At 36.5% G+C, this 18985-nt stretch overlaps 1 protein-coding gene across 15 annotated transcripts in view; it reads left to right on the plus strand.

Annotated features, from left to right (window-relative positions):
- The window catches only part of EHBP1 (EH domain binding protein 1), a 324971-nt gene that overhangs the window by 250878 nt on the left and 55108 nt on the right, over positions 1-18985 (plus strand). For 8 of the 15 annotated variants that reach the window (XM_025353914.1, XM_025353912.1, XM_025353919.1 and 5 more), the window contains 2 exons: positions 8597-8744; positions 17333-17440. In XM_025353914.1, coding sequence (XP_025209699.1) covers positions 8597-8744; positions 17333-17440 — 256 coding nt within the window. The remainder of the gene's footprint in view (positions 1-8596; positions 8745-17332; positions 17441-18985) is intronic. The other 7 variants (XM_025353922.1, XM_025353920.1, XM_025353926.1 and 4 more) reach the window with 3 other exon arrangements.

The raw sequence follows: 18985 nt of genomic DNA on the forward strand, positions 1-18985 counted from the left end.
AGCAGCTACACTGACAGTTTCTCATGTTCTAATTCACCTTCACAAATCCATGGCATCATTTTTTGGCTAAAGTAATGTCAGTTGGTGACATTTGCGGCAAGTATAAAAAGGACCCCCCATGGCAGCCATTTTTATTTGATTCTTAAGATCCAAAGGCTGCTGAAAGAACAATTGAATAAAGTTGGGGATTGGAGAAGCTTGATTTTCTTGTTCTCTGTGAAATGAAACTCCAGTCTTTTTCTTCCCTTTCCCCTTAAAAGCAAAAGTCTGCTAGGGGGTTGTAGCTGTGTCAAAGCCGCTGGGATGCCACTGCTGATCACTTTAATTACTACGACTAAGGAGGATAAAATTAAAAGTAGCACCATTGAAGCAGTGGAAGAAAGCTTGCCTAGATGTCGGTGAACTGTGAAATATAAAAATTGCATACCAATACATTTTTATGGAAAGGAAACAAGGAATTACATTACTTATTCTTGAAGAGTTTGTCCTTAAATTGTCAAGTTTTACTAGTGCATCTATCTATGGCAGATTGTAGACCATTTCAGAATGATAAGGAAAATAGTAACTTGAAGACATGCTGTGAAAGGGCTAAATATTATTAAAGTTTATGTCCAAAGTGGTTAGTTCTGATCCATCTATATTTGAATATTTCAAATTCACTGGATTGAAACAGGACTCCTTTTGCACCGTAGCAGGACTTTTGCCTTATCCTGAAGATGTTAGCAAAGAGAAAAGCAAAGCTTAAATGCTTTTACCACTTTTCCAAAGGCTTTTAATTTAAGGTTGGGAACCTAAGTTTTAAGTGAATGTAAACAAATTAGTTGCTCATCATCTCTCTGTATTCAGTGGCACAAAGGGAAATTTAAACTGATTTGTATAACCCAAGTATACATAAAGAACTGGGACTTTAAAAAATCATAATCACTGTAGGGCCTCAGAAAATGCTCTGAATAGCAGTTATGTAATAGATAGGGCCAGTGCTTTGATATCAAACAGACACTGATTTTAATTCTTACTATGCCATTTACAAGATGTATGACCTTGGGCGGTATATTTAAGTGAGATTCAGTTTTTATCAAATTGGAAGGATAGCAGCTATCTCACAGAGTTGTAAGGAGTAAATGAGATAACACATATACATGTGCAAACACACAGGGCACAGAGCTAGTATTTACTCAAAAATTTGTTACAAATTATAAAAAGATAGTCATGGGGAGGGAGACCTCCCAGAACTACAGCTTCTATCAAACCCTCCAAAGAATACACATCCATCTTACAAAAGCAAGATTATCCTTTATAACTCAGTCTAACTCTAAATAATACCATATAGGAAAAGGTGAATGTCATCAGACCCATTCTTACAAATAGGAAGTCTAACTACTTCCATTTATTTAAGTCTATCTAGACTACATAAGTAAATGAAAGATATATGGGTTTCCTATGTATTGGATTTTTGAAGTGTACTTATCTTTTAAGTAACAGCAGTTTTCTAAGTTGCCTTGCCTCTGCAACCCAGTGAAAAAAATTTTTTTTTTTTCCAGCACACATGATAAACATGATTTACTTACAGCTATGAGTCACTGTCTTTTTTTGAATGTAGAATGGTCAAAGCAGCTTTCAAAAACACATTTCTTAGGTTTAGGCAAACTCATTGTCAGAAATGTTATGAACGTATTAGAGCAGTTTGTGTTGAACGCTATACAAAAATAATAAGATAATCATTGTCCCTACTCTCTGGTCATTTTATCCTTAGACATAAACAGTATGGCTATTTTGAGTTTAAAAAAAATGCATAGATTGTATTGCTATCTATTCTTTCAGTATTATTGCAAAATATCTTTTAATGGAGCCTACATATAAAAATTAAAATGAACTAGTCTTACTTATGATAAACCTGGAGACTAATAAACTGAAAATTAGTGCTATCAATTAAACTAAAATTGGTGGCATAATCAATTACTATAATTACAAGCTTTTCCTTCATGACCTTAATAATTAACTTTTATTTTCTCAGTTTTTTTGTCTTAAGGGAAGTTAAAGGGTGAGAAAACAAACAACACAGATACGCCATCCCACTGGAGAGCTTCAGGCCCAAGCAAAATTGTCTCCGTGGTGTTAGGACATTAGTAGAAAAGTAAATTAAGGCAATCTGATAGGGAGCTAGAATTCTGTCAATCAGGCTCAAGATTTTGTGCTGTGTCCATAAACTTTGTTTACTGTAGGGTTTTATGAGTTGTAACCTGCCCTTGCAGTCTGTTAATGAGGCTAAATCTTGCTACTTGAGAATTGAATTACAGCACACCTCTGGGCTAATGGTTATAAACAGAAAGTCCCATTAGGGCTACATTCTGATTTGTTCATTTGCATTTTTTTCTATTGTATAGAGAACAATCATGAGTAAATAAGTACAAACAAACAATTTACATAGAAATTGATAAAGTGTTCCTAATTAGTATTTAGAGTTGGTTTTATTAATGATTGCCTACTTTAAATTGCACTCTTGGTAAGCTCTGGGAAAAATGTGCAGATGGGAGTATTGGGGGATAGAGAAGGTGATAGCTTGTGAGAAAAATTAGGTTGCCATTTCATATTCAGAAAACTAGAGTCATTTATTTCATTTTAACTCAGTAAAAATGACCCTTCATTTTAGTTTGAATCACTAAATTCCAGCTATGTAAGAAGTTATTATTCAGTCAGTGAAATACACTTAAACTTAGTTGCCTGAGGCATATTAAATAATGGTTTTTTATTAGTACTCTTAACTTTTCATAAGTTTGAAAGATGAAAGTTTAGTAAAAGTTCCATTTTCCTCATTTGATCATATAATTTGATACTTTGGGAATCATATAGTTTAGTGGTTAAGAGCAGGGGCTCTGGAGTAAAACAGACCTGAGCTGAATACCTAGCTCTGACATCAGGTCTAGCTGTGGAATGCTGTGACTCTAAACTTAAATATTCTTACTGGTAAAAATAAAGATGTGAAAATTAAATATTATGCACATAAAGTACACAGCACATAAATGCTCAGGAGATAGCAGCAGCCATCATCAAACTCACCATTATCAATCCTGTAATTTCTTTTATTCCTAGTATATTTTTCAAGTTTAGAAACACTGATAGTGGGCCAGATGTGGTGGCTCATGCCTGTAATCCCTATACTTTGGGAGGCCAAGGTGCATGAATCACTTAAGCCCATGAGTTTGAGACCAGCCTGGGCAGCATGACAAAACCCCATCTCTACAAAATTACAAAAATTAGCCAGGCATGGTGGCACACACCTGTGGTCCCAGCTACTTGGGGTGGAGACAGGGCTGAGGTGGGAGAATCACCTGAGCCTGGGGAGGTCAGGGTTATGGTGAGCTATGATTGTGCCATTGCACTCCAGCCCAGGTAACAGAGTGAGATCCTGTCTCAAATTTAAAAAAGAAAAACAGAAATACTGATAGTAAACTGAGGATTTTTTAAATGTTATTCTTGCATCTTCCGTCTCACTATGCCTATTGCATACTATTCCTCACCTATGAATAAGCTTGTGTCTCCAGATACTAATAAAATTTCACTTGAATGTTAGACCTCTCTTCTTTTGCCCCTACCACAATATACACTTCAGGAAGCATACCATCACATTGCTTTGCTTTTTTGAGGCAGGGTCTTGCTATGTAGCCCAGTTGCCCAGGCTGGTCTTGAACTCCTGGACTCAAGCAGTCCTCCTGAGTAGCGGGGATTATAAGTGTGTGCCACCATGACTAGTCAAGATTATTTTTTAAAGTAAATTTTATTATAAGAGTAGTATATGTGTATTATAGAAAATTAGAAAAGGAAGTCAAAAGAAAATACGAATGTCAAATTTTGATACCCAGATATCTTCACCATGACAACTTTGCATATACCCTTCCAAATCTCTTTCTATGCATATGTTTCCTTAACTCTGACTTATTAAAATGATCAGGTCAGTTGTCTGCAATATCCTACCTTCTGGATCTACTTGGTGGTTTTCTTGCTGTGTCATTTATCGTGCTTCTCTATCCCCTGTGCTTATGATAAACATGAAATTATATCTACAGTTTGAGTGGATTCACTTTAAACATTTTTGGTAGAATATTATAGGTGGTGTGCAGTTCATGTGCTTCATATCAAAAAACGTATAACATATGATTGACCCAACATTAATGATGCTAGATTCGTAGTCCCTAATCTCTGATCTAGTTCTTACCTCTCTTTTTACAGATTAGGTTTTCCCCTTGCAACTAAAAGTAATCTGTGTGTTGTTACTTAAGCATATGTCCCAGTTGTTACTGCTGTGTAACAGGCCACCCCAAACTTAGTGACGTTAAAAAAAAAAAAATGTCTTGCTGTTATGCTGTACAAATTCTGTAGGTCAGGACTTCAGACAGGGCATAGTGGGCATGCCTTGTCTCTGTTCCACATTGTCTGAGACATCAGCTAGGAAGACTTTAACAGTTGGGGGTGGCTCAAAATGGCTAGAGTCTGAGGTCATCTAAAGCCTTCTTCATTCACATGTCTGGACCTACGCCAGAAAGACTGAAGGCTGAATTTGGCTAGAATGGTCAACTGAAGCACCTACATGTAACTTAGTCTTCTCACTGTATGACTGCTGGGTTCCCAGAAAGAGGACAGAATATAAGAATTTCAAGAGAGCTTAGGCAGAAGGGGTATGGCCTTTTCTGACCTAGCCTTGGAAATCACCTGCAACACTTCCACATTCTGTTTCTTACATACAAGTCACTAAAGCTGGCTCAGAAGAATTAAACTCTTCCTCTTATTGAGGGAGTGGCAAGGTCACATTGCAGAAGAGCATTGGGATGAGCAATAACTGTTGTGGCCATCTTTGGAAAATACAGTTGGCTGCAGCATGACTATCCAGTTCCCCATCAGACATTTACCTAAGAGCTTTAATAACAGTTGATGATCCTTGCCAGAATCATTCATTATGATTTGCAAAGTGATTTTTTTTTATAATTCTACCTTTTAGGGGCATTATTAAATGATATCTTGTAAAGTAGAGCTAGGCCGGGCATCGTGGCTCAAAGCTGTAATCCCAGTGGGAGGGTGACTTGAGCCTAGGAGTTTGAGACCAACATGGGCAACACAGGGAGACCCTGTCGCTACAAAACCTTTAAAAAAAAATTTTTTTTTTAAACTATGGCCACCATGCCTGTAGTTCCAGCTACTCAGAAGGCTGAAGTGGGAGGATCGCGCAAGCCTGGGAGGTCAAGGCTGCGGTGAGCTGTGATTGCACCACTGCATTCCAGCTTGGATGGGTTTACCATGTATATGTGTGTATATACACACACACACACACACACACACACATATATAGTAGAGCTTTCCCTTATTGACTGAGACTATTTGGTTACTCTAAAATTCATTTCCCACTGGAAATACAAAATAATTTATTCTTTTCCTTCAATTACTACTTTGTAGGAGTTATTTCAAAGCTGCCTTAAATGGTAACAAATAAGTTTTTATATCCTTCTATGTTTTGAATATCATATTGCACTTGAATTTTCCTTGATTCTATGTGTGATCTCATTGATTCAATTCATTGCAGTCATTTTTCTTTTTGAGACTGAAATTGTCTCTCTACTTGGTTCTTCTAATTGGTTCCCTGCTGGGAGCTTCAGGCTTGTCCCTGGGTCCATTGGGCATCCCCATTAACCTATCCCCATTAATTTTGATGGCTTACTTGATTTCTCAAGAAATTTGTGAAAAAAAATTGCCTGGACATGAGTTCTACCCATTGGTTTCTACCTTTGTCCCTAATGATATGTCACCAAGTTTTGTTTTGTTTGTTTTTTAAGGCAACATACTATTTAATGTGGTTTAAAATACATCGATGTCTCACCAAGTTTCATTGCGCTTTTAAAATTTTCAGACTCATTAACCTCTAACATTGGCTGCAATTGATTACTCCTTTATCTTGAAAGCCTATGCTATTTTGATTATCTGGATACTTCAGTGTTCTAGTTCTCTTCTCCCTCTTTCTGTGTCCTCTTTTCAATATATATCTTATCTGTATCTTACCTAGATATAGATAGATGTTTTCCATGTTTAATTCAGTGTCGCTCCTTTTTCTCTAGGGTACCTCTTCAAATGCTTTTCATGGATTCCTGTAACTCATCAGCTCTGTAGTCATAGTCTGACCTCACATCCTAGTATCCATTTTATTTCTCAATTACCTACTAACATCTTTACTCAGATTTCCTGCCAGCTTCTCAAACCCAATATGTCTTAGCACAGACTTTCTCTCCCTCGCTTCTTATATTTCCAACATCACAGTTCTACTAGTTGCCTAAGTTAAAATTTTCTGAGTTTTTTTCCCTCCTTCTGCATCTGATGTTACCAAGAATTAGTGCCTTTAATTCTAATATATTATACTTTTCTCTTTCTATTCCCATTGCCACCATCTTAGTCTTGTATCTCAGTACAGTTTCCTTGGACTCCTATAAGAGCCTCGTAACTAGTCTATTGCCATCCTTCTATGCCAGTCTATTTTATGCACCATTGCCTGATTAATCTTTCTCAAATACACCTCTAATTGATGATTCCTCTAGACTTAAAAAAAAAAAAAAAAAGACATATGCATAAAAACAAAGCCCAGCAGTGGTCCCTGCTGTCTTTAGAATAAAATTAAAGCACCTCTCCTCTCCCTGTTGGACAGGGCCTTTAAAGTATCTCTCCAAATGTATTTTCCTTGCCTTGTCTATAACTGTTTTTGCCCTATGTTCAGGAAAACTAGGTTATGTTTCCCCATATACCTTCTTGCCTCTATGTTTTTGTACTGTTCCTACCTCCTTGTCTCTCCTACACTGACCTACCTAACCACCAACTTCTATCTCTACCCATTCCAAATCCTACTCATTCTTCAGACCCAGCTTGAAATCCATGATGGCATGATTCATTCTGTTTGCCCCTCAGCCAAAAATGTTCTCCCTTTTCTGAACCCTTATGTCATTTTGATGATACTGCCTTAACATTGTTACTTTCTCTTTCCCTATATAAGTTTTTTGAGAGTATAAATAGTAAATAGTACATTCTCATGCTTGAAATGGTTACAGCACCTAGCACAAATTATGTACTAAAGACCAGAGATACAAAGGTAAATCAGATGTAGTTCAACTCTAATGTGAAGGAGGCATCCCTACAAAGTTATAATGTAAATTGACAAGTATTGTTTAAAAAAATAACATACACACACAGACACACATAAAGTACTGAAGTAACATAGAGGAAGGATTACTTTATTTCTTAGGGAAGTAGTGGAGGGGATAGTCAGGGGAGGTTTGGTGGATTTAAACTGAATCTGGAAGAATGAGTAGAAATTAAATAAGGTAAGAGAAGCTCATTCCAAGAAAAAGAAATGACACACTCAGAGCCACAAGTACATGAAGCTACATGATACAAACAATTCTGTATGAATAGATGTAAGGATTTATGGAGGTTCGGAGATGTTAAGGGGAGATAACCCAGGAAAGATATGTTGGGGCCAGATTATTTCAGTCTTTGTTTTATCATAGGAATGCCTTATTTTATATGCTTTTCAATTTACAAAGCAGTGTCACATTGATTATTTGCGATTCATAATAATCTTTTTTTTTTTTTTTTGAGACAGAGTCTTGCTCTGTCGCCAGGCCTGGAGTGCAGTGGCGTGATCTCGGCTCACTGCAACCTCCGCCTCCTGGGTTCAAGTGATTCTCCTGCCTCAGCCTCCCGAGTAGCTGGGACTACAGGCATGTGCCACCATGCCCAGCTAATTCTTTTGCATTTTTAGTAGAGACGGGGTTTCACCATGTTGGCCAGGATGGTCTCAATCTCTTGACCTTGTGATCCACCCGCCTTGGCCTCCCAAAGTGCTGGGATTACAGGTGTGAGCCACTGTGCCCAGCCAATAATCCTTTTTTTAGTAGTCAACAACTCTCTTATATGTCTAGTTATTTTAAATATCAGAAACCACATTAGATTTTAATTTTTCTTCTCAGTATACATTTGGGGAGAGAGGGAGTTACCAAAAAGAGAGGGAGTTACCAAAAAGAAAAACTTGTTGATAGTTTTTAAATCAAATTATATACTGATAAACTATCCCTACTCTTACTCTAGCCCCCTAAATATGCCATTTCCTATATAGCATTTGATCAGCATAGTATAGCAGCATTTTCTGCTATCAAAGATGTCTTTTAGCCACTGCTCTGTGCCTTTTTTCAAAAATAACAAGTTAAATTCTATTCTTTAAAAATATGAATTAAAATTCTGTCCTCAGTATTGTGACTTTTTTCTGTAAGCTGGATTCTTTTATTAATAACAATTTCTGATATTTTCTCAGTGATATGTATTACCAAACATTCTTTAGTTTGTATTTTTAATGGACATTTTAATAAAATAATTTGTAAATGTTTTTAAAAATCTGATTCTAGGATGTCTTTTAAAAATGGTGTGACATCCAACTGATATAGAGCATCCTATTTATAATGTGGGCCAAGCACCATGCTGTAAACCAGTTACTATCATGATGATCAGATTGAAAATGAAATTGCATTTCTGTCAATTACTGAGTTGGCAACTGTTCAATATATCTTAGCAGCAAGATGAAGAGCGACGTCGGCAGCTGAGAGAGAGAGCTCGTCAGCTAATAGCAGAAGCTCGATCTGGAGTGAAGATGTCAGAACTTCCCAGCTATGGTGAAATGGCTGCAGAAAAGTTGAAAGAAAGGTCAAAGGCATGTGGAGGTGAGTTAAAGAATCTTGTATCATTCTACAGACAACCCAGAAATCCACAGTGGACCTTTTGGGACTTTTTATTCTTACTTCAAAACGTTGCTTCAAAAATACAAAGTTTCTAACCTATTGATATGTTGCAAGACACCTAAAGGAAGCATAGTAAATTAGAAGATAACTGTTGCTGTTTTCCAAATCAACTGTTTGGCTTCATTTAAAAATACTCAAGAAGTCCTGTCTTAGAATATGCTTTTGTAAAAAACTCATACCTTGGTTTGTGATACCCCATGATTCCTCATTAATTGTATTAGGAGTATGTAAAATGTAATTGAGTCCCTAACATCTAAATCATAGCACGATTAGTGATGAGCTTGGTCGTGAAAGATTTTCATTTAAAACAAGATATTTAGAAAGTAGTTTTAACAATATTCTGGCATTATAGCCTGAGATCTTAGAAGTTTATATAAGTCCCATCTCAGTTTCTTCTTAGTCTCCTTACTCTGAGAGGGTCTTCTTCAGTATCTGCAGAGATTAATCTAAGCTTGATGTTGGGACAGCGGCTGTATATATAATTAAAGACAATTTTAATTTTACCTTCAGAGATGCTCAATTTGGACATCTTTAATTTGGAACATTTTACATTTTTAAGAGGAGTATATTCAGAAGGCTGTGAGCTTTTCATTTTGAAGGTATATAACCTACTTATCTACCAAAACATGGCAGATATTTGCCCTGAGTTAATCTTAGAATGCAAAGATCACCCTGAAGAGTAGGCAAGTGAAGACTCGAATAAGACCTTAAAGCAGCCGTCCCCAACCTTTTTGGCACCAGGAACTGGTTTTGTGGAAGACAATTTTTCCACGGACCAGGAGGGTAAGGAGGGATGGTTTCAGGATGAAACTGTTTTACCTCAGATCATCAGGCATTAGTTAGATTCTCATAAGGAGCATACAACCTAGATCCCTCACATGTGCAGTTCACAATATGGTTCATGTTCCTGTGAGAATCTAATGCCGCCGCTGATCTGACAGGAGGCTGAACTCGGGAGGTAATGCTCACTCTCCCTGTTAGGCCAGGTTCTTAATAGGCCACAGACTGGTACTGGTCCATGGCCCTAGGTTTGAGGACCCCTGCCTAAAAGGGCTGAAACAAAGATAAGCTATTCTTAGGTCAATGATAAGTTTCCTCAAAGTAAACAGAAACTTACTGCTGTTATATCTTATTGATTCCTTATGTTAAAAGCTTACTGTAGAAAATTCTAATGCTTATAACATCTAACCTTCCATCTCATACATCTGAAAGCTTCTTCCTCACACAGCTATGTATCTGTCCCTCTGGTCTTCTCAGAATGTCTGTATCTTAGTGAAACCCACCTTGCCGGGTGCAGTGCCTCACGCCTGTAATCCCAACACTCTGGGAGGCAAAGGTGGGAGAATCACTTGAACCCAGGAGTTCGAGATCAGCCTGGGCAATATCACGGGACCCTAATGCTACAAAAAACAACCAAAAAAATTATTTTAATTTTTTTCACTTTTTTTTTTTTTATTAAATCATTACCTTCAACCAACTCATGCCCACTACAAAAATTTTTTTTTTTAATTAACCAGGCATGGTGGCACACACCTGCAGTCCCACCACTTAGGAGGCTGAATTGGGAGGATCACTTGAGTTCAGGAAGTTGAGGCTGCAGTGAGCTGTGATCATGTGACTGTCCTCCAGCCTGGGTGACAGAGTGAGATGCTGTCTCAAAAAAAAAAAAAGAATTCTTCATCTTCCCTTTTTGATTGCTATCATGCAGGATTTTTATTGCAATTTCTACATTCTCTACTACAGTTTCAGTTTTATAGTAAGATCAGTAATTATTCACAGCTACATTTGTGTAATACTATGACAATTTGCTGTCATTTATCATTAATAATTAGATGCTTCTTTTATCTTAAAAATCTCCACACATTCTAAGTAAGTCTTAATAAATCTTTGCCTCCTTATATCTTTGAATCATAGAAAAACCCCATGTTCTTATGCTCCAGATAGGCTTCCTGAAGCTATTAATGCCACCTTCCTGTGGCATCATAAAACCATGTAGGAGAACAAGTAATAATAGGATGAAGGGGCATTTGGTATCTATTTTTTGTTTTTCCCAGTAGTGAGCAGATAACAATGCTAAATGACTTGTAAACTCTGGGAAGGCTAAGAATTAAAAATCCTATTAATGATATGGGATGTGTCAGCTATATAGTTAGTCCTGTCTTTATAATCCGACTACACTTGAGACTAAGCCAGGACTAGACTAGGCAAGGAGACTGTCAGTGTTACAACCCAAAGTGTGGTTGCTACCTGGTAATGAGGGACAGTAAAGATCTGAATTTGCCATCATTCAACAGTCAAAGTAAACAAAGGACAAGTGAGGATTGGATCTATAGAATTGGCAAGGAAATACAGACTAGAACAAGGAAAACCAGATGAAATGAAGAAGGGGCAGGGTTTGACAAATGACTTATGAGAACCTCCTGAGGAGTCAGGTTTCTTATTCCTGAAGGAGAACAAAGTGACCAGGGTCTATTTTTCCCATAGGACACAGCATACCTTGGATGTTGGAAGCAGCTACATATCAAATGGTAGTCTGTTTGTGAGAACTAAGGTTGACCTGAGACAAATGACACAGGCCTATTTCCTGTCCTCAGTGGTGGGTCTTGGCCTGTCTTCATAAAGGGATATGGAACAAACTAGGTCTCCTCTGGCCTCAAGGTCTAAGCCTTAGCTATCGAGAGTGAGAGTTTTGGAGAAATCTTTAGGACAAGGAGGAAGGTAAAATTCCTTTTGAAATTCAGTGATTCATATACATTTATTTATCACACAGTGCCAGCCACTGTGCTTGGCCAGGATTTGGCAAACATCCTGGAAAGGGCCAGAACACTGCAGGTTTTGTAAGCCATGTGCTCTCTGTCCCCGCTACTCAGTTCTGCCCTTTGTAGCCTGAACTGCCCTTTGCAGTCTTGAACAATATATGAATGAATGAGCCTGGTTGTTATTTACCTTCAGAAGACAGTAGGCTGGATGTTGCCCCTGGCCTGTAGTTCGCTCACCCTTGCATAGCAAATTCAAAAATCACTTGAGTTCAGAGGAGTCTAATTTCTAAGTAAAAATGACCCTGATGAGGTTGGTAAGTCAAGGGAAAGAATGAACAAATGAGTGTCCACTCTTCTAGGGTCTAGTAGGAATCATCAGGTCTGAAAAGAGAAGTTTTGCTAAGGAGTAGTGTGAAAGGAAGAGAGAGAAATAATTTGAGACCAGCCTAGATGGAGAACTCGGGTAGGAAGTTTTCGAAGCAGTAGTCCAGAGTGATAAAAGAGGGTAGTGAAGAGCTGACATAATAAGGTGGATGCACAGCCTGGGGAATGTATTGAACATGATCATCACTCAGACCCACTGCCTGAACTCACCTGTGAAAGCCTACTTTTTCCGTTCTCAAGCAGCAACCAGCCTTGGTGAGCAAAGAAAACTTACTAATTTGGAGGTGAGGTGCCTTCAGCTTCATGATGTCCACAGAAAATACATACAAGATATTTTAGGTCACCCATAACTGTATATTCAGGCAATCAAGAGACCTATATCCTGTTGCAACCAGAAATAGCTTGATTCTTGTGTAAATAACAGAATCACACCTCTCCTAGTAGCCATAGCCTAGCTTTCACTTACCCTCTGTTTGACATACTTGTGGGACTTATGAGAAAATCAGGTAGTGTATTACATACGTTTTTTTCATTTTTGCCTCATTTTGTAACTGTAGACCTGTGAAGGCCTTATTTTAAAATCTTCATTCTGTGTAAGAAACAATGTGGGTTGTATGAATCTTTCCTGACAAGGTACAGATGTTGATAAAGTTTAGTATTTTTGGTTTTAGTTGTGTAGTATTGTGGTCAGGGAATAGGACCTAAATTTCTGCTTTGGGAATTTATTAATGTTTTATTTTGGCCAAATGCATATTAAATTTTTGTTAATGGTCTATGGACACATTTGCAAGGAAGGTGACTACATTGTTTTAAGATGATATTACATATCATGTCATATATCACATATATTATATATTATAAAGTATATTATATATGATACATATTTTCTTATTATTTATTCCATAGCTTATCACTTTGCTTTAGTTAGATTAGATTTGCTTAACTTTAAACTGACGTTTTTGCCGCTTTTTATTTTTTGAGACAGAGTCTCAGTCTGTTGCCCAAGCTGGAGTGCAATGGTGCTATCTCAGCTTACTGCAACCTCTGCCTCCAGGGTTCTAGCAATTCTCCTGCCTCAGCCTCCCAAGTAGCTGGAATTACAGGCACCCGCCACCATGCGCGGCTAATTTTTGTATTTTTAGTAGAGACAGAGTTTCACCATGTTGGCCAGGCTGGTCTTGAACTCCTGACCTCAGGTGATCCGCCCACCTTGGCCTCCCAAAATGCTGGGATTACAGGCATGAGCCACTGCACCGGGTGGGCCTTTGCCTCTTTTTTCTGTAGACAAAGTAGTACACTTTGTTTTGCATTTCGGATGAATGAAGAAATTTTTTTTACTTTTGCCCATGAGAATGTCTACATGATCCTTATTATTTCAGTTATGGAAAATAAATTTGTTGAGCTGAAATAGTATCTTAGGCCTTCAATAATTTTTATTTTCAGTTTCTATTAATAACATAATATCTGTATTGTGTTTCTTATCTTTTGTTTGATTTCTGTAGAATAACTTCAAAAATAATGAATTTTATGGGGACCTTTGTTGAGAATTTTAAAAATCATAAGCGAGAAATTTTTTTGGAATTTTTAAGTATGCTTTTAATGATAACTGCACTTTCTGTTTACAAAATGCAGATATTCTCTCTCTCTTATTTAACTGTCACCAGACATCTTGGTTTCATTCAATTTATCTATAAATAAAAAGTATAAGACTGGCCTTATTGACCACACTATTGGGATATCTATTTTGCTTATACTGCTGTGCAGTGTCAACTGGAATGCATTTTCATATTCAGTGCATATCAAATCTCCTTTTACCTTTTCCTGCACACACAGTACACAGCATACTTGCAAACCAGCTTCTGTTGTATAGTGGATCTCTAGTTTACTTTCTGCCTTGTTCACCTACTGGGTTTTCAGTGTTTAACCATAAAGATCTATATATTATATTTATACATTTATATTATGTAGTGTCTTTAAACACACACATGCACATGCACTTAAGTTCTGTAAGAATACCATTAGAGCATTTCTTACAGGTGTTAGGAAATATGTAACATTAACTGTTCAAAAGAATTCAAAGTTGATTGTAAAACTGAAGTCAATGAATGAAAAGAAAGTAGAAACCCATTCTTACGAAGACCTGAGCTGTGTAGATCACTTTTTACTCTTGCCATCCCAAATAGTAATCCTTTTATCTAAGGTTAGCAGTACATATATGAACATTGAGTTAACCCACTCAGCATTACTGGGGAGTGGTAGTGTAAATGACACCTGTTTAACATCATATAGGAACCTAGCACTGTATAAGTGAGTAAAGAAAGTAGGTACTATTTCCTGGGTATCCCTGGAATCTGAAAGAACCCATATACAACCATATTTCCAGACTTTCCTATTTTTTTTTTCATGGCAATGCCATCATTCTATTCACTCAGGCTGGAGAGTTTATTTTGATGGTGGCCTCACCTTTACTCTCCTCAGTATCCCTTCTCCCACAACCCAACATCCAATTGATTTCCAAGTTATGTCATACCTACTCCCAATTCTTTCATCCTGGGTTAGGCTGTCCATACTGCTTGCGTTGGGGTTATAACAGTCTCCAACTTGCATTTCTTGACTCTAGCCTTTCTGTTCTCGAGTCCAACATTTAGGTCAGCAATTTTGCATGACAGATGGTGTCACGTGCATAGGGCTCTCTTATGCACAGTCCCTAGACCACTTTTGCTTTCACATAAGAAGGCATATGAGAATGTGAGCAAGAGTGATATTATAGAAATAATAAATGAAGCTGCTCTGATAAAAGATGTAAGCTTCAGTACTTATATTACTACTAATAAGTTATACCCACTTCACAACTGATTACAATAAGGCACTTCGGTTGAAAACAGCTTATGGAGATTGCTGTTAAATTAATCTTCTAAAGCACAGTACTGATCATGTTGACCACCAGTATCTCTACATTCCTACCAAGTAAAAGTTAAACTTCCCATTCTGTCCTTCAAGACTCTCTATAAGTTTGCCTTTTAAGTCTTACCTTCTATTATTTCTCTTTAAGTATGCTTGAGCCAAATAGGACTTTACGCCATTCTCTGAACATAACCTACCCATTCCTCCATTCATGCCTGTAATGCCTTCCCCTCAATTGTACCTCTTGAAATTCTATACATTTCTGAAGACCTAATTTGAAGGTTAGCATTTCCAAGAAAGAATTCCTGGTGTCATTGGCAAAGAATAATCTCTTTATCTTTTGAATTTGCTCTGTACCTTATTTTTATCCAGTAACCCCCACCATACATGGTATTATAGTCCCTTGAATATGCCTTTAAGGCAGAATAAATGTCTCATACAACTTGGTATCTCCTCAACATCTAGCACAGTGTTTTGCATATTGTGTGTACAATACACAGTAGAAGTTTCTTGAATAAAGGAATGAATATTGAATTCTCTACTCTCACTCTAGATTAATTGTATTCAGTAATCATCAGTGGAGGCTTATTGGCAGTAAAAAAGTACTGCATTAGATCCCTAAAAGCTATTAATAGAAGCTGTCTCTGACACAGAATAATGCTGAGGAAGTGTTCTGAACACCTTTTTGACACACAAGAAATATTTGTTAGCGTATTTGCAGGTTTTGAGGATAGTGAAATTGAAGATGCCCACTTCTATGAAATGAGTCAAATAGTTGATTAGCTGAGCACAGCTGATTCAAAAACATGTCCCAAGTGATTGTGCTTAAATAATGAAGCCATGTATAATACTTTAGCTATTTCTTTGAAAGCATTTACCAATGTTTTTATCTCTATGCTTCCCTGCCCCCACCCCCCTGTGTGGGGGTGCATTTCTCAATCTTTTTTCCTTTTCTTTTTTTTTTTTTTTTTTTAGACGGAGTTTTGCTCTTTCACCCAGGCTGGAGTACAGTGGCGTGATCTCGGCTCACTGCAATCTCCACCTTCTGGTTTCAAGCCATTCTCCTGCCTCAGCCTCCCGAGTAACTGGGACTACAGGCGCACACCACCACACCTGGCTAATTTTTGTATTTTTGGTAGTGATGGAGTTTCACCATGTTGGCCAGGCCGGTCTCGAACTTCTGACCTCGTGATCCACCTGCCTCAGCCTCCGAAAGTGCTGGAATTACAGGCGTGAGCCACCGCGCCTGGCCAATCTTTTTTCTTTATTATTTTCTTCTTCCAAATGGTTTACATAGTAGATGGGAAGTCTTCAATAAATGTAAACTATTGTTATTAATATTAATGCTCATAGTAAGCATTTACTTAGGAAGCCAAAACTCAAGCCTAAAGATGTACAGTTTCAGAAAGGGACAAATGTTGGTGGATTAAACCAAACTGTAGAATTTTGGAATTTCTCAATTGGACAAAAATCTTTGGAATACCTCACTACTAATAAAAGTTGCCCAATTAAAAAAAAAATTGGGTTGCAGAGCAGTAGGGGTATTCTTCAAATCACAGGGCTACACAGCTATTTCTCCAAAAGGTACATTGCCTGTCTGTTGGATAGAAATTAAAGTTAAACCTTTAATGTGCAACTAAAATTGCTGCTGTGCCTTTTCAAATATATAGAATTCAAAATTACTGAAACAATTTTATCACTAGGATTTGGAGAGGAAAAAATACCTACTAAAAATCTTTAATGTCAAAAATTGACTCCATTAATTAATTATTACCCAAAACATTTTACTAGGGATATAAAAAATTATGTAAGACTTTCTCATTCCCGTATATTTAATTTTGGTTGATAATTTTTCCCAGATTTTGCTCTACCAAAATTTATTGTCTTAGTTGTTTTTGAACTTTCCATTGTATAAAGGCACTGTATATGCTAGTCTCATTCTTAATCTATCCATAATGTTTTTATGATAATATTTTATTAATAGCATAAAAGTATTTAAGCCTTCATAAAAATGACAAATATGTATATATATAAGGAATGTGTGCTTATTTATGCATTTAAATCTAATAATCTGATAAAAGTGTAAAATTTAGAAATATTTGATGACTTTGTCACCAAACCAACTTATATTTTTGTGTGCCATTGTTAGAGTTACTTATAGATTACACTTTAAAATACAGGGACTCAATGAGCTCAGTGATTCAGAGACAGCGTGTGGCAAATTGTCAAAACCTTTGCATCTGCTTTGATATGATAATTCATGTTTGACATATGGATGTAAAATATAAATGTTAATCCAATAGTGAAAGAGTGACTTAAAACTGATTTCTTAACTTGCTTATCTGTGTCTGGCCTGAATTTGAATAACTATTACTAAAATACTGGTTTTTCTTCTTTAATGTTTTGGATGAATGATATAAAATATAAATAATAGACTAACATTATTGCTACATGTTCCTACAGATGAAAATGATAATATTGAGATAGATACTAACGAGGAGATCCCTGAAGGCTTTGTTGTAGGAGGTGGAGATGAACTTACTAACTTAGAAAATGACCTTGATACTCCCGGTAATTTCAAAATATAAATGTTTTGTGTCCTGCTGCATGGCAAACTTTATGGTTATATTTTTATTATCTCATCAATAATAATAATTTTGTAGTTTTATTACATCTTATGGCCTCATAAACCATTTAGGTTAATCCACCTTCCATCCATCAATTTTATGTTATTTTGTTTTGGGTTGGATGTTAAAATTAGCAATAACATTGGAATAGCAAATTGTAGTTGTGTTCTCTTATTATTAAGATTCACTATTGTATTTTATGTCATGTGAGACAATCTGTAGGCTTTCAATAGTTGGTTCCCTTCTCAGCTTAAATATTTTGGTGTGATGTCATAAGGTGTATATTCCACATGTAAATCTAAACCATGGGATCAGATTTTGTGATGTAGTTTAGAATTATAGTCTTAGTGGTAATATTATTTTGCAGATTTTCTGTTTACCTTAAATACTTAAATATTACTCTAGTAAATGATTTTACATCTACTTAACTAATTACAATAAGATACTTTGAAAACTATATAGACTGCTGTTAAATTAACCTTATGTCTTATATCAGTAAATCACTTTGGCAATGGACCTTTGTAAGTTCTTATTTAAAATATAAAGATACTTGCTGGTGGTTTTTAATAGGTGAGTGTTGCAAATGCACTGCCTTTTATAAGCCAGCAGCAAGTAGCAATCCAAAATTTTGTATACCTAAGGGGTTCCATAAATGCTTGTTGAATTGAATTCTTATAGCAATAAAAAGTCTTTGGTGATTTCTTTAGACTTAAAGGAAGGAGGCAAAGTCTCTAACATTTATCTTTTCATGTAAAAAGCTAAAGGGAGTGAGAGCAAGCATACTTTTTCCTATCCCTGTCATGCCCCTGCAATGCTAAGCGGCTCCATTTCTTTCCCTGTTGGAAATACTACTATTATTTCAAGAAACAGGTGACCAGGGTTTTCCTGACTATAACGAACACTCAAGAAAACTCATGCCCTTTTGGCAGAAGCTCCTTCATGCCCCGGTGTTAAATTATACTATTGCTAAATAGAATTTGGTATATTTATAATTGTGCAAGTCCAAAAGGATGCTGATATTTAAGGAAAACTGTTAAATGTTTAACCCAAAATTATAACTACATTTTACTTCTTTCTGTTTAAAATACTACAGAACTTGGTTAGGTTTGATTTTTTTTTTTTTTAAACATTTTTGTTGTTGCTTACTCACCTTCCTACCATAACAACCACTAAAGGCTTTATCAGAAACCAATCACATCTTTTTAATGCTGAGGACATCCATAAGTACTGGATTGAATTTTTTAATATTCAATTTATGGAAGTATAAAATCAGTAATAATATGTGATGCCTATGTCCTGATTCTACAGTAGGTTAGTAACACAGGAAAAAATAGCCATTTCTTAGGTAAAATAACGGGAGAATTTTCTAGTTTCAGCTATAGCAACTTTAGGGAATACTTTAAAGATTGGTTAATTTTAATCCTAATAGGCTTGACTCTTGTCCTTTTTAAAAACTCTCTTCCTACTTAATGTTTTCCAAAAAGAACAC

Source organism: Theropithecus gelada, chromosome 13 (assembly GCF_003255815.1).
Source record: "Theropithecus gelada isolate Dixy chromosome 13, Tgel_1.0, whole genome shotgun sequence".
Taxonomy (NCBI): Eukaryota; Metazoa; Chordata; class Mammalia; order Primates; family Cercopithecidae; genus Theropithecus; species Theropithecus gelada.